This window comes from Poecilia reticulata, chromosome 9 (assembly GCF_904066995.2).
Source record: "Poecilia reticulata chromosome 9, P_reticulata-male-v2, whole genome shotgun sequence".
Lineage (NCBI taxonomy): Eukaryota > Metazoa > Chordata > Actinopteri > Cyprinodontiformes > Poeciliidae > Poecilia > Poecilia reticulata.
This window is the reverse complement of record NC_088838.1, coordinates 11,245,062-11,259,944: the sequence shown is the minus strand read 5'-3', so window position 1 is coordinate 11,259,944 and position 14,883 is coordinate 11,245,062. Positions and strand designations below refer to the sequence as shown.

Below are 14,883 nucleotides of genomic sequence, written 5' to 3'. Positions count from 1 at the left end.
TAAAGATTAATACAATTTAATCGTTCAAAATTATTGTTCCAATGCACACGTTTGACTGATTTATAAAAGTATCAGTATCACTATATTATTGTCCACTTAGGGATTTGCTCCATGCAGCAGGATGGTGGGGGCGATACTAAAAAAAGAAAAAAAAGAAAACCCAAACAAATACAGAGATAATCATAGAACAGCATTAGTAAAACATAAAAAAAAGCTATCACATATGAAGTAATGTTCACATTATGTTTTCAACGCAATCTGACTGAGCTTCAACTGTTTATCTATTTGCCTTTGCAGTAACAGCACCACCTTGTGGTGAAATTAAAAAGAAATTACAATTCATCTAAAATTGTAATTCACGTTGTACTTTTATTTGAAATATTATTAAATGTGTCAGTGCAGAACAAATACGTATAGATATACATAGATATTATAACAAACACAAACAAACAAACCTGTTAATTTTGTTCCATTATTTTTAGAATTTGAAATTTAAGCTCAAAGTGTTTTCCCCCCACCCACAGAACAACGTGAAGTGAATATTTTCTTGGCAAACACTCATACTTTGAAATCACTTCTCATGAAATGACTCTTTCCATTCAAATATGTTCAATAATTTAATTTCCATTCCAGTTATTGGCTACCGCACACTTTTAATTTTCAGAAAACTGATTTGAATTATACACATCATTTTTATACAAATATACAGAGGAATATACTGTACACAATCGCAGTTTCTTTGACAGCTGAACAGTGTTACTAAAGCTCCGCGTCATTCTTGAAAACCTTCCTATAAAATGATGGATGGAGATAAAATTACGCTAAATGACAAATCAATCATTAGTAGGTGACAAAGTGAAAGCATTTTATTTTATTTTTTTAAGAAATTGGTGAAAATAGAGAGCGGGAAGCTAACAGTGTTTCAAGATGGTGGCTTTACAGAATAACATATATAAAGAGAGCCATAATGGCAGCACTGATGAGCCCAGAGATGGGAACTGTGACAAACCAGGCGATGAAGATGTTCCTGAACAGATGCCAGTCAACTGACTTCCTGGAGCGCAGCCAACCAACAGCCACCACAGATCCCACCTGTGTGCAAGTAAGAGTTACTGGAAGATAAAAAAAACATCTTGCCACTTGAACTTTTAACCTTTGTCACCAAGCACCCACAAACCTGAATATAATTTATTGCTTTTGATGTGATGGAGCAACAAAATGAAGTGCGTGATGATGAAAAGGACGTGCGTTTAAAAATTCCTCACAAATAACAATCTGAAGCTCTGTTCAGCCCACTTTAAAGAAACACCCTGAAATAAAACCGAGTCCAACCAACTGTCTGTAGAAGTCAACCAGTTAGTAAACACACCAACTCCAACATAAAGCATGTGTGGTTGTCAATATGATGCTGTGGATTTTCTTCATCCAGAGCAGAGAAGCTGGATGAAGGTAAAACACATTTTCAGAGTAATCCCAGCAGTAAACCTGCTAGAGCATATTTGTTTGTTTGAATGGTCCAGTCAAAGTCCAGACCAAAACTGAATTTAAAATCTGTAGCAAAACTTCAAATACGCAGTTTATAGATGCTTTGCATTCAACGTGGGAAATACTTTTTCAGTCTTCAAATGTGCAGAGAGACATCAATAAAAAGACTTGCAACTGTAAGCCAATTTTGGTACTTGGTACTAAAATAAAGGCTGATTTCGCAAGGTTTTTGTTTCAAGAATTTAGACTGCATTTGATCATCAATCTTTGAATCATCTATAATTTTTGCAAAGCACCAGACTAGTATCCAAAAACCCATCACACAAAATCCAAATGAAATAGATTTAAGTTTGTGGCTGTTGCATAAAAAAAATTAAAAATTGAAAAAAATTCAAGGGGTGTGATTATGTTTGCAAGGCAGGCGTTTTCGAGATATATGACTTTCATAACATGCTCAGAGCTCACCACAATCTGTTTGTGATAAAGGATCAGAGATTTTAGCTTTATTACCTTGCAATGCGTCGTGCTGACAGGAAGACCAATATTAGACGCCACAACGACCGTGGCAGCTGAAGCCAGCTCGATGCTGAATCCACTGCAGGGAAAGGAGAAGTTTATTTTGGTTTTACAACCTGGTAAATCATCGCTTCTGCTCGGACAGGGCATAGCTACGAGGCATACCTTGAGGGTGTAATGGGGGTCAGGTCTTTACCCATGGTCTGGATCACCCTCCGACCCCAAACCCAGAGTCCAGCACAGATTCCTACTCCGCCGTACAGGAGCAACCAGATGGGAGTGGGAGCATTTGACACCACGGACCCACTCTCATAGAGAAGCCAGAGGGCTACCAGTGGGCCAATAGCATTGCTAGAGAAAGAAAAGAAATGTAAATCATTAAGAAGATCATACTTTGGCAAACTGAAAAAAAAACACCCTTGCTTACCTGACGTCATTTCCCCCATGAGCAAAGGAGCCGAAACATGCAGTCAGTATCTGCAAAAACTGGAAAAGCAAAGAGACTGCAGGTTGGTCGATCTCCAGCTCGTCTTCCTCCACAGCAATACTTGCATCAGCTTCCTGCGTCACGCTCCCGTCCGGGACCGTGCTTCCGGTGGTCACTGCTGAGTTGTAGCTGCTGCAGCTGTCCACCCGAGGTCTCCTCTGGAAGCTGGCGTCCACGTCTCTGTATTTGGGATCGCCTTGGATACCGTATATGGCCATGGTGTAGGACGTGTAGCTGTTGTTCCGCCGCATGGGTCGCTCCTCCGTGTCACTGTCACCGATGCAGTCCCCGACCTTGGCCTTGTGGAGCTTGTGCAGCAGGTCTTTGTAAAGGCCTGAGTCCTTGTGGATGGTGTGGGAGCGTCCACTGTGGGGATCGGTGATCGTCATGTGGCCTACGGAGCCATTCAGACCTGTGGGAAAAGCTCGCTCATAACATCGATTTGTTAACTGGTCGGTCGTAGCTGCGTGCGGTGTAACCACGTCTTCACAGCTGAGACACCAGTGTGAAAAATGTAACATTTCCAGCACCAGATTTAAAAATTCTCACCGTTGGAGATGTCAAGATCCTTGGATTCTATGTCGCTGTTTAGGTCAGTCTCCTCTGAGCCTCCCAGTTTAAAGGCCACCTTCTGGGTTTCTACCAGAGGGTTCTGCAGATGGAGGTCAGACAGGATTTGAGGTTGTTCTGTTGGAGGTTTGCTCGGGTTCTTCTCCATTAACGGAGTCTCACAGGGAGCAGGAGCCGTTTCACCTGAAAAGCGAGACGTTACAAGTCAAACAGCTTTGTTGCGGACAGCTATACTGCAGCAGAATTTACAGATTTATTACATTTAATTTATTGCTGGTGCATCCGTGGCGATGGATTATGTAATCGTCCAATGATTTATGGGATTTTATGTGGTAGACCAACACAAAGAAGTGCATAAATGCATAGTAATGGCTGTGCGGTATTTTTGAAGTATTTCATCACTGTGTGTGCACATCACGAGTCTGAATATTGTACTAATTTCTCTTTGCAAAATTGCTCAAATGACTAAATAATAAGGAAACAACACTACAAAATGATCATTGTACAAAATGCTACAACACTCTGTCCATGCTGAGGTAAAAAATAGTCCACTGAGCATGATGCTGCCACCACTCTTTTCTATTTTCTGCAATCAGCAGGGTATGGTCAAAGTGATGAGCAGTTCAGTCGTAGTATTACTCAGCCAGAACCGGGCTTATTGTTTTACAACTAAATCCTGCTTTAAATTTCTCCACATCTTTAACCCTGGCCTGCCTGCTGTGTGGAACAGATGAACACACAATTTGACTCTATTTACTAAAAGGAGAAGTTCTAAACTCCACTATGTTTCTTTAAGTATATCAGAACACAGGGTGTTGAAATTACTTGTACACTTTGAATCATCACGTATCATTTTTTTTTCCTCCAGTTGTTTGCTATTTTCTGTTGATGCGTCAATAAATTACCAATAAAATGCACTGAGGTTTTTGGTTGCAACGTGACAAAATGTTAAAGAGATGATTGGGCGTGATTTCTTTTGTGAAGCTCTGTAGTTCCTCGTCAGCCGCTCAACAGTTTCATCCGCGAATCTAGAGCGTTTGTCTTCCTGAAGCTGTCTCTGTTACTCACGTTCGATTTTCTTCTTGAGGCGTGGACAGACAACAAACCAGACAACCAGAGCGGTGATGACGGCACAGCCCAGAGAAATGCACAGCGTGCCCCACCACGGCATCCTGTCAAAGCCGAGCACTGTTAACCAAGGAGAAGAGACATGTCAGGAAAGGTCGCCTCAGGAAAAAAAAACAAAAATACAAACAGAACCATGTGTCCATTTAATTTTTGCCATCATGCTCTAAAATCGAAAATCAACAAAACCTGTCTTACTAAAATTACATCACCTTAGAAGCAGGACATCAGGTGTCCGGCATAACAAGTCGGACGTGTAATTTGTAGAAAATGATACGATTTTTCTTAAACGTTCGCTCCTCAGATGCCAGCATGTCTTTCTGCTTAAAGGCAGCAGTATCAGTGAAAGTGCACACTCCTCTAATCAGATACTGAGAAAGAGGCAAGTCTTGCGGCGTAGCGATAAAAACTCAGTTGGTGGCAGTTTAATAATTCCTCTCCTCTTCTAATGTTTTCACTGAACAGAGAGTGTGCTGTTGTTTTCTGCCTTTTGAAGGTGGAATAAAATGAGCTTAATCTTTCTTTCTTGTGAGCAACTGGATCATAACACCAAATAAGCCTGGCCAACATTATGGGTGTAGCCTATCTCTAACGTACATGCTAAACCGGATCGGCCTCAAACACTGGTAACTGCATGTGAGGCGTGCAAGGAGATAATCTCATCTCAGTTCAAGAAAACTCAACAGAACTAATGGATTTCCATCAAACTTGCAAGAGATAACTGCAACGACCTTCTGTACGATACGATTGTGAAAAGATGAGCAGTACTTTTGCACAACAGGGCTATTTTGGACATTTTCTTTTTGGACAGCCACAGCGGTGTGCAGTCAGGCGCCCTTTTGAAAAAAGTCAAATCCTGCCAATGAATGCCAATGGGACTTTTAGAAATCCATTCGATAGGGGATTATTTTATTCTCTTCTCTTGACCTTATTCATTTCATATCAAGCCTAGTATGGTGATGTTTATTTCCTAATTAATACAAATATTAGCAAGGAATAAAGTTTTTTTTTTTTAAGGTTTTGTTGGTTCTAGTTGCCTTTATTTGAAAGTAGTTTGACAGGAAAGAGAGTTATGAGAGAGGGGGAAGACATGCGGCAAATGTTGCCAGGTTGGGAATTGAACCTGCGACCACCGGCATGAGGACTAAGACCTCAATACATGGGTTGTGCTTTGCCCTTGCACCACTACAAGGAATAAAGTTAATAATCTAATGGATTTTCATTCTTTGGATCTTAATTTCATCATCAACCATCCTTGATATTACCCCCGGCTCATTTGGATGAAAATATCAAGTGACTTTCTGGTTTGGTGTGTCTGTGTGAAACTCACGCGGAGCTCCGGTGAACATGATGGAGAAGAGGTTGATGCCCATAGTGATGCCATAGAAGACAGGAAGAGCTCTCAGTCCATTTGGTACAGGGTTAGACTGTGTGTATGTGTGGGGGAGGAGGTGGAAAAAAAAGAGACCTTTTCTGGGTTGTTTGTGATTTTAAATCAAGTGCAGTTTCTTAACAAGTAATGGGTTTTAAAACTGAGCACGTTCAATGTTGTGAAGTAAATATCCAGCTGAAAGTCTTTGTTCCTGTTTTCTTCAAGTTTTGCCTTTTAGAGTAAAGTTTGCTCTGATCAGGCAGACGTCTCAGAATGGATATTTCAGTGAAGTCAACCTATCCTGTATTGATGTTCCTCTCACAGTCTGGGAGAACATGCGGATTTGGTACAGACCTCAAATCCAACTTCACCTTATTCCACTTTAAAACTGGAAATCTGAGGGATCAGTGACATGCCAGCTACTATTAGCAACACAAGCTGATCATTTTTTTTCGTAGTATTTCGTGCATTCCAACCGTAACACACAATGCTAACAGAGGTTGTAGCGCACTAGCTTTGTGTACTATACAGTGAGATGTGAAATATCAGAAGTGCAAATAAACAGCTTTTAGACAGTTGCTGCAGCTGTCCCTACATTTTACGTTTTAAGACAACCGCTGTGGATTTTGAAGAAATCCAAAAGTCAGAAATGGAAGTCTGACTTTTCCATTTCTGCCATTTATTTTCCCAATGTGTAGCTTGAACATTTTAACAGCTGTGATGAAAAATAGATGGCACAAAAGTCAAAAATAAAGCAAACTGAAAAAAATCCAAAGTCTTGCTGTATTGATGTTGCAAAATGTCTGCCATGATGGTGGTACTTAGTAGGCTTAGTATTGAGGCGTTGCTTTCTACAGATAGTTAAAATCTACAATTACACTTTGTGTAAATTATTATTTACATGAAACGATGCTCAGCCAGGACTGAAACGGTACTACAGCTTTAATAATGTAAGAAATAACAAAACAAGAATATTAAATATGATTTGTCATTTCATGATCTAATCACACAGCTCCTTGCTTTATTTACTTACCTTGTTCAGGATGAATTTGCGGACGAAATAAAAGAGAATTGCCGACATGATTCCCGACAGAACAGGCGACAGGAACCATGATGCCACTTTAAACAGAACATTTCATGTACAATTTATTTACATGACTTATATTTTAGCTTTTGTAGATTCTTCTTCCTTTTTGCTGGAATACTTGGAAAGAGAAAGTCTGCTTACCGATGCGAAGCAGCTCCATCCATTTGACCCCCTGGTGACCTCTCGCTACCATTGAAAAGCCAATTGTGGCCCCAACAATGCAGTGTGTTCCAGAGATGGGGAGCTTCAGGAACGAAGCAGTCAGCTGCCACACGGCAGAGCCTGTGTGGCAGAAAAACACCAGCTGAGCTTCTGTTTATGGCCTAAAGATTCACACTTTCAAAACGAAAACAAAATCTGCGCAAAGGCTCACCACACATGGCACTTATGGATCCCGCCATGAGCACGTGCTCCGAGCCGTTGTACATGCGCACGTCGATGATCCCCTGACGGATGGTCTCGCTGACCTTTGCCCCCAACAGCACCGAGCCCACCGTCTCAAAGATGGTGGCCAGGATGCAGGCCTGCCGCAGGGTGACCACTCCGGAGCCCACCGCCGTGCCGAAGGAGTTGGCGACGTCATTGGCTCCCACCGAAAACGCCAGGATGAAGGCGATGATGAACCCGACCACTAAGAGCCACAGGTAGTCCGACATGTCTGACTGGGAGACCAGAGCTACAGTGGTGGCAGCAGCCAACGTTGCTAGAGTAGTCGTATCCATGAGTATTCTCAATGTTATTCTACTAAAAAATAAAAGTAAAAAAATAATTTGTTGTTTGATAGCAACTTTTGAGGTAGTATGTAGCAATAAATAATAACAAAACCTCTAAGGTTTAGAACAAACGAACCTATTAGTGGAAAATGTATTAAATCTATTGCTAGCTGGGTATGCAGGGTTTATCTGTGAGGCTCATTATAAAATGACCCTGTATGGAAATGGGAGGAGAGTCCATTGTGGTCCTCAGATGATTCACGCTGCAAAAACACAGATATACGAGTCAGTATAGGCACCGTCCTTAAGCTGAGTTACACATTAACAAGCCCAAACAACCCAACAAAACAACAAGCGACACGCATCATTTACATCGACATGCATGATTTACTCAAATATGGTGGAGTGAAGAGGGGAGGAGTTATTCTTGCCAGTAAAATAAAAGAACTTTCTTTGACCGGTGAACAAAATGGTTCAATCAGGAATAAAAAGCGCTAAAAATAACTTCACAGCAGAGTGTGTCAGAGCAAGCGGAGAGCACTGAAGTTAACTGGAATATGTTTTGGAGGGTAAGAGCTCATGAGTGTGTTTAAGCCTTTAAAGACTCAATCAGGTTATCCCCATGGCGATAAAAGAGAAGAAGAACCTTTTAAATGGTTTAATGATCCAATCCACATTAAGTCCACTGATGCTGAGGTACAGCATATAATTAACTTACAGCACACTGATCGACGCAAAATCTGAACTTCTAAGTGAGCTCACCCTGAAATTGTTTTGCTGTAATAAAGAGCGTGTTTTTCTTTTGTTTGTTTTTTTTTATCTAACAAAACGTAATGACTCATCTGCTTTTATAGGCGTTGTCAGTCATGGTTCTTGAATTGAAGGTGCTCAGGCCAAGTGCCTCTGGTGACCTAATTTTTTTTTGTTTGCTACAAAGTAAAAGTTTTAACCAATTTGTAAGAACCTGTGATCGGCGTAGAATAATTCTGTCCAGTTTCGAATGTTGCATAAAGTATGGTTTTCATGCTTTCCTCAAATAAGCATAATAAGAACATGCAAAGGCCGAAGAATTATGCAGAGAAATGTTTCTACAGCACTATTAATTGTATTTATTTAAAAACTCACTGCAAAAGTTCAGAAAATTTTAAAAATGTTGCACAAGTATACCCAGTCTTGGAACACAAAGTCACACAGATTAGCTTGAAAGCATATATTAATTGTAAATGGGAATTTGAGTTCACAAAAAATAACTTGTTGCAGTTATGACTTGAATCATGGGATTTACTCAAGAAAAAAAAAAAAGAAATAAAGAAAGTAAACTTTTTTTGTTCTATTCAATGTATTTTTATATGCAGCCAAGCTTTTTCTGTATTTATAGCACACAGATTGTAAAGGTTTGCATAATCTCAGTATTTGTACTATTTGTTTACGGTTCAATAACTACGGTTCAGGCACCTGCCTGAAATATCTTAAGTGAAAGTAATTTAGAAGTTGCTTTCCCTTAATACCTTTTAACACAAGGGCTGAAGTCACTAAGCCTCTGTAGTAATATCATTTTTATATAAATAAAAGTAAACATTTTGAAATTATATAATCCCTTAAATTCTGAGATCCATTTTCATATCAAGTTCAGACTAATGGGGGAAAAAAAGTATTGTGGAAACTTATACGAAAAAAACATATTAAACAGCAACAGAAGTCAGTAGTTTTGAGCCAGTTTTCATCAGGTGGTATGTTAATCTCCTTAGTTGCCCTTACATAATTCAAAGAGACCACATAAAAAGGCAAGTCACTCTATAAAGTGGGGAAAAAGCGACACTTACGTGAGAGACGTACAGTTTCACTCGGTGTGTTGGTGTCTGTCCTCAGGCTGCTGCTGTCAGCTGTGAGCAGGACCAACAGTAGGAGGATGACCGCGCAGGCTGAGGGGACAGTGCGGCGGCCTGCGGCATTAGTGGGGCTTCTGCAGGGGGCTGCTTTATATACCGAGCCGAGAACACGCCTTTTCACTCCGGTCATGGGACAGCTGCCGTACAGAAGCTAATGTTTAGCCTGTTTGTTGACAGAGTGCAGAATAATTACAGCTGTGTGCTGATTATCTTGTCTTATTTTATCCTCAAATTACGCCGTACTTGTACAGCCGAAATAAGAAAGAGACAAAGCTTTTGCTGTGACGAATATAATCTATTTTCTAATTCGGGCCGTACTACTTTTTGGGCGATAATGTAATTTCGCACAGTATATCAAGACAATATAAGGTTAAAAACGTGAACAAAGTAGAGTGCACTTTGGAGACACCTGCTGGCCAATTATCGCGTAGCAGCCCCCAAAACCTTGGAGAATCCCTATTGGAACTGGAGCCAAGATTTTATGAGATCATAATTAACGCACCTCTTCTTTTTTAGCCCTACTCATCAGCCTGCAAAGCACTAATCTGCCCAGACATTTTTTTGTTGCATGCCCTCAATTTAACAACCCTAAATTAGGTTTTGTGTAAGGTAACCATATAATTTATTGGTAACACTTTATTTGAAGGGGTGTGCATAAGACTGACATGACACTATCATAAACATGACATAACACCTGTCATGAACATGAAGGAGTCTTCATGAATGTTTATGACAGTTGTCATGAAGTGTCATTCGGTAAATAATGACACTTTTAATGCAAAGTTGCTCTAAAAGTTGCATTAAAAGTCCATTAAAAATGCCAACTTTGCAATAAAAGTGTCATTATTTACCAAATGACACTTCATGACAGCTGTCATAAACATTCATAAAGACTTCTTCATGTTCATGACAGGTGTTTGTGTCATCTTCAAATAAAGTGTTACTAATTTATCTAACTTTGTTCCCAGATTACTCACCTTACATTAACTATTAAGTGAAAAATAGTAAATTAATAACAAAGGTCATTTCTTGCTCTGACTCACTCATTTGGTGTTGCCGTCATGACTGGTGACTGGAGTGCAATATTTCAGCTCAGACTTAGCAGAGCTGGGAAGGAGAGGCAAGTTTAATCACCCGGTATTTATCCACTGATTAATTTACTTTCACGGAATGATTGAAGTGTGACTCCAGCACGGACGCAAACGGCAAATATCAGTAGTGAGTGATGAACTATTAAACTAGATATTTTTCAGATATGCTGCTTGTGTTGTTTCAAGGCAAGCCATGTAAGTATGCCAGAGGACCCTCAGAAGCAGAAGCCACAAATGTGGTCCTCATACTTTTAATAAAAAGTACCACCTCAATATATACCCATGTTTCCATATACCACAGTGCCGACATCTATTTTAAAATGGTAACATAACCCAATTTGTGGGTTTTTTTTTTTTCAAGAAGAAAGACAGAAAAGTTACTGTAGTCTCTGCTGAAGGATGCGGTTCAGTTATGCGTTCAACATCAATTTATACACAAATTAACAAGAAGTATCATCTATCCATCCATTTTCTTGACACCCTTGTCCCTTAGTGGGGTCAGGAGGGTTGCTGGTGCCAATCTCCAGCTAACGTTCTGGGCGAGAGGCGGGGTTCACCCTGGACAGGTCACCAGTCTGTCGCAGTGGTTCTAAACGAAACTTGCAATTCCTTGAACCACACGTCGCTGAGGATAATTGTAGCAAAAATAGCAGAGATATATTTATATTTTTATGTGAATTCGACATCATTGGTGTTTGAATAAATAAGACACACAGAAGATTACTGAATTATTGACCAGCTAACAATAGTTAGCTTGTCACTGAATACAACAGTTAGCATAACTCGCTAGCTTTCTGACTTGCAACTGGAAAACAGTTTGTTTGGGTTTACTTGGGTCGCTACCACTAGCCACTGCGCCAGGTTCATTTTTGTCTTCCTCAGTTTATACAGGGACTTCTCAGAAAATTTTCCACAGTACTACTTTTTTTTTTGAAGTATTTGTTTAAAGGAAGCATAAACATGCTTGAGCAACTCCTCTTTCTGGAAGTTTAAAACAAAAATTCCTCCTGAACAATCTCTAAAGACAATCCAAGTATCATCGGTTTTAGTTGTGCCAACTCTGAGAAGCATGTGTTTATGAGATTTAGTTTTTCTTGTCTATTTCTATGTTACTGTTTACGGTAATTACACATCCAGGAGACTGCAGGCTTCGTGTCTCTTCTGGCAGAGAGAATGTAGAGAGTGAAGAAGCAGCAAAAGACAAACCCCGCACCCCAAAATACCACAAGCTGACGGTAGCGATTTGAATCAATGTCTGTAAAATGAAAATACCTGAGAGGAAACAAAAAGGGCTTAATTTAGGTTGAACAAAGTGCTACCTTTAGTTTCTTCAAATGGGGACTTTAAAACCCTTAACTATCATGAAGACATCTTAGACCCATTGACTGACCCGTCAGCATTTTGGGAGTGACAGTTAAGGGGTTAAACCCATATGTGCTATTTGCTCAGAAACGACAGTGAACTCACCATTACTGTAAACTTAAATATGAATCACTGGAGAAATCACACCCTTTTAAAACTTAGATGACGACACACACACAAAACAGATCAAAGAATCTGATGCACAGTTTTCATTTTGAGTCAAACTGAAAACCAAACAAAATTACTTTAGTTGCTTTACAAATGTAGAATTATATTAGCCCCAAATAAAATTGCTATTGGCTCAAAATGTACTGCTGCCCCCATTACTTTGAGTATTTACTGCAGGCACTGCTGGACTGAAATCACTAACACTGGCTGGTGATTTTAATGACATGTTTTCATTCTAAATCAATAGCAATTTAAAAGTAAGTTCAACAATTTGGTCAGAAAAAAACAAAATCAAACTAAAATCAGCTCAGCGACTGCGAAGCAACAGTCAGTGTTACTAATCAACCTGTCGCTCAGGTCCCTTTTTCCGGGAATGTCCTGGAGACATGTTTAACGTCAGCAGTGCTGACTTCGTCCTAAAATGCTCGGATGCCTCTGAATATGCTGATCACTTCCTCCTTTCATTATTTATTTATACTATGCTTGGCGAGGTCTGCATGTGTGCCATGTATGCAGAAGTGCAAGCTACGTGGAATATTTTCACCTCGCCGAAGCCACGCTTACACAACCGTTCACAAGCACTTTCATCCTTTTTTTCTTATTGGAATATTAAGTGTTAGATCAGCACAAAGTCTTCTGCTTCATTGGGAAGCAGAGGAAAAAGGATCCACAATATTTTACTTTCAAAATAAAAATATTAAAAGCGTGGGATGCATATGTGCTTGTAACTCGATCTCAGTTTAAGTTTAGCTGTTCTGTGACGGCCTTGGGCGTTCGTTAGAGGTCATTAGTGAACAAACAGCGTAATAAAACCTATAAGGATCACAGCAAAGCAGGTAAGAGATGAAATTGTAAAGAAATTTAAAACAGGATTAGGTTATAAAACAATATCCAAGCTTTGAAGATTTCACAAAGCACAAAATGGAGAGGTTTGAGTGGATACGTGGAGCTACTGCTACTCATATAAACTTAACTTGAACTGGAACTTATCATAACGTCAAGCAGTCTCTCTGGCAAGACAGTTTTATCTTCATTATATGTTAAGTGGATGGATTTAAAAGAAAAAAAACATGCTTTGATGAGATGTAACATTTATTTTTATGTGCTTTCTTCTTTTTTTTTGTCCAATTCAAATTTCCCCTTTTAAATGTATGTCCTGCATTCCTCACCAATATCTCTTATTAAGTTCAAAACTGAATTACATTTTGCAGGAGCTGGAAAAAAACCCCCAAAAAATAAAACAGTTTTAACACATTAAATTAGCAAATTTCTGGAATATGGATTCTTGTCGATGTGAATGTTAAGACTATGGGATTGTTTAAAGAAACCCAAAGAAGAAGGAAGATTTTATTAATTCAGTCTTAATTTCAAACCTCAGTTGGTTGGTGACCTTTAACATACAGGCAGAGCAACAATGGAATGGTTTTGACCAAGTGATATTCATGTGCTATGGTGGCCCAGTCAAAGTGCAGACCAAAATTTCCAATTTTTTTTTCTATATTGAAAAGAAAAGTGAAAATATTCAACAGGAATATTAAGATTTGTGCAGAGCACAGCAGCAAAAATGCTGCAGATCGTAAAAAGGCAACAGCTTTTTTAGCCACTGGGATTTTTAAAGTAGCTTTTTAAAGTAGATTTTTAAAGAGACAAACCAATTTTCATGACTGGTTTTTAAAATTTTACTAGTAAGGTCTTCTTTTTCGGCAAAGCAATTCTACCAGCATTTAAATCCCTTAATTTGTCATGTGAGAACATCAAAGTGGTGACATTAACTTTTATTACAAATAAAATCAATTAATTAATAACTCAAGCTTCTCATGTCTTAGCTTGCCTTTGAAGCAATTTCTAAAAACTGGTCTAAGTGAATAAAACATGGAAAATTTCAGAAACAAGCTCTCTACGATGAGGCAACGTTGTTGCACCAGAGGCGCAGGTGTCCTTTCACAATAACTGGCTGATTTTAAAGCTCGGAATTATAAAAGTGTATATCCCAGACAACTTTCTCTGATTAAACACAGCGCTTCACAAGATCTATTTACCAACATCACAGCCACATTTATGTTCTCAGGAGATTAGCGCGCTACTGTTTCGTGTTTACAAAAAGGATTACGGATTTGTTGACAGCGATTTATCCAACAAAAATTCAAGAATTTTCCCAGAATGGTGTGGCCAATTTTTCTTATGGTAAGAGATTTTTAATAACTGTTTGCATGAGTTAAATGCTGTTTTCTGTCACTTATGAAGGATTAGGGATGGCAGTGAGCAGTGACTGCTCCCTCTCTCAACAATGTGCATTTGTTATCCAGCTGCATGAGAAGCATTTCTCGTCACATTCTCATCGCAAATTCGTCTGCACAGTTCAAAAACCATCTATCAAGGTGATGGCACTCAGGACCTGCTGTGCTTTACTAACCTCATTGTTACACTGGTAGATTTAATGTTTTTTGGGGTTTTTTGCATCGACTTCCAGATTTTGGAGGGAAAACCTTAAATGTGAGACTGTACCTGTAGGTGAGAGTCCATGCATTTCATTGTGATTCTACAAGAGAAAATGATTTCCTCTTTCGCTTCAGCGTCAAAACACCTGCGTCCAAACAGCCGTTTTCTAAAGAACTGATAGTCGCTGGTGAAGTTGTTTATCGCACGGCATGAGTCACTGGAAATTTTGGCTGTTTAAGCACTTCTTGGGAGCCTCTAGGTGGCATCAAAGCCCCTATTCAGGTTACACTGGATGAATTTGTTGAAATACCAGTTTGTGACTCACTGAGAAAGTAATCATCCAAGGTTGATCAATATTTTGCTCCCATACATGCGAACTCACCCAAGACGCTGTGGAGTGCGAACGTTTGATGGCGTTTTGCTTGTTGTAAAGAGGTTCAATTTGACAAATACAAAAGTTTATTCCATTTGCAAGATGAAGACAGAAACAATATCCGCAGCTCGGCTGTAGTTTTCCCGCCCGAGAACAAATTGTCCGGACATTCAAGGTAATCTTTTAAAATCTGAATTTCAGTCACA

General features: G+C 39.4%; 1 protein-coding gene across 2 annotated transcripts; it reads right to left on the bottom strand.

Annotated features, from left to right (window-relative positions):
- Positions 1-9,512, bottom strand: slc20a1a (solute carrier family 20 member 1a). 2 transcript variants are annotated; one of them, XM_008419190.2, is made up of 12 exons: positions 9,179-9,512; positions 7,492-7,618; positions 7,016-7,383; positions 6,784-6,924; positions 6,589-6,674; positions 5,514-5,610; positions 4,127-4,246; positions 3,038-3,241; positions 2,429-2,900; positions 2,167-2,352; positions 1,996-2,080; positions 1-1,092 (listed from the first exon to the last, which is right to left on the bottom strand). In XM_008419190.2, the coding sequence occupies exons 3-12, from the start codon at positions 7,362-7,364 to the stop codon at positions 937-939; spliced, it is 1,896 nt and encodes a 631-aa protein (XP_008417412.1). In that variant the 5' UTR covers positions 7,365-7,383; positions 7,492-7,618; positions 9,179-9,512; the 3' UTR covers positions 1-936. The 2 variants fall into 2 exon arrangements, with proteins under 2 accessions (XP_008417412.1, XP_008417411.1); XM_008419189.2 differs by having other exon boundaries at positions 7,016-7,386; positions 9,179-9,511.
- Positions 9,513-14,883: the final 5,371 nt, after the last annotated feature.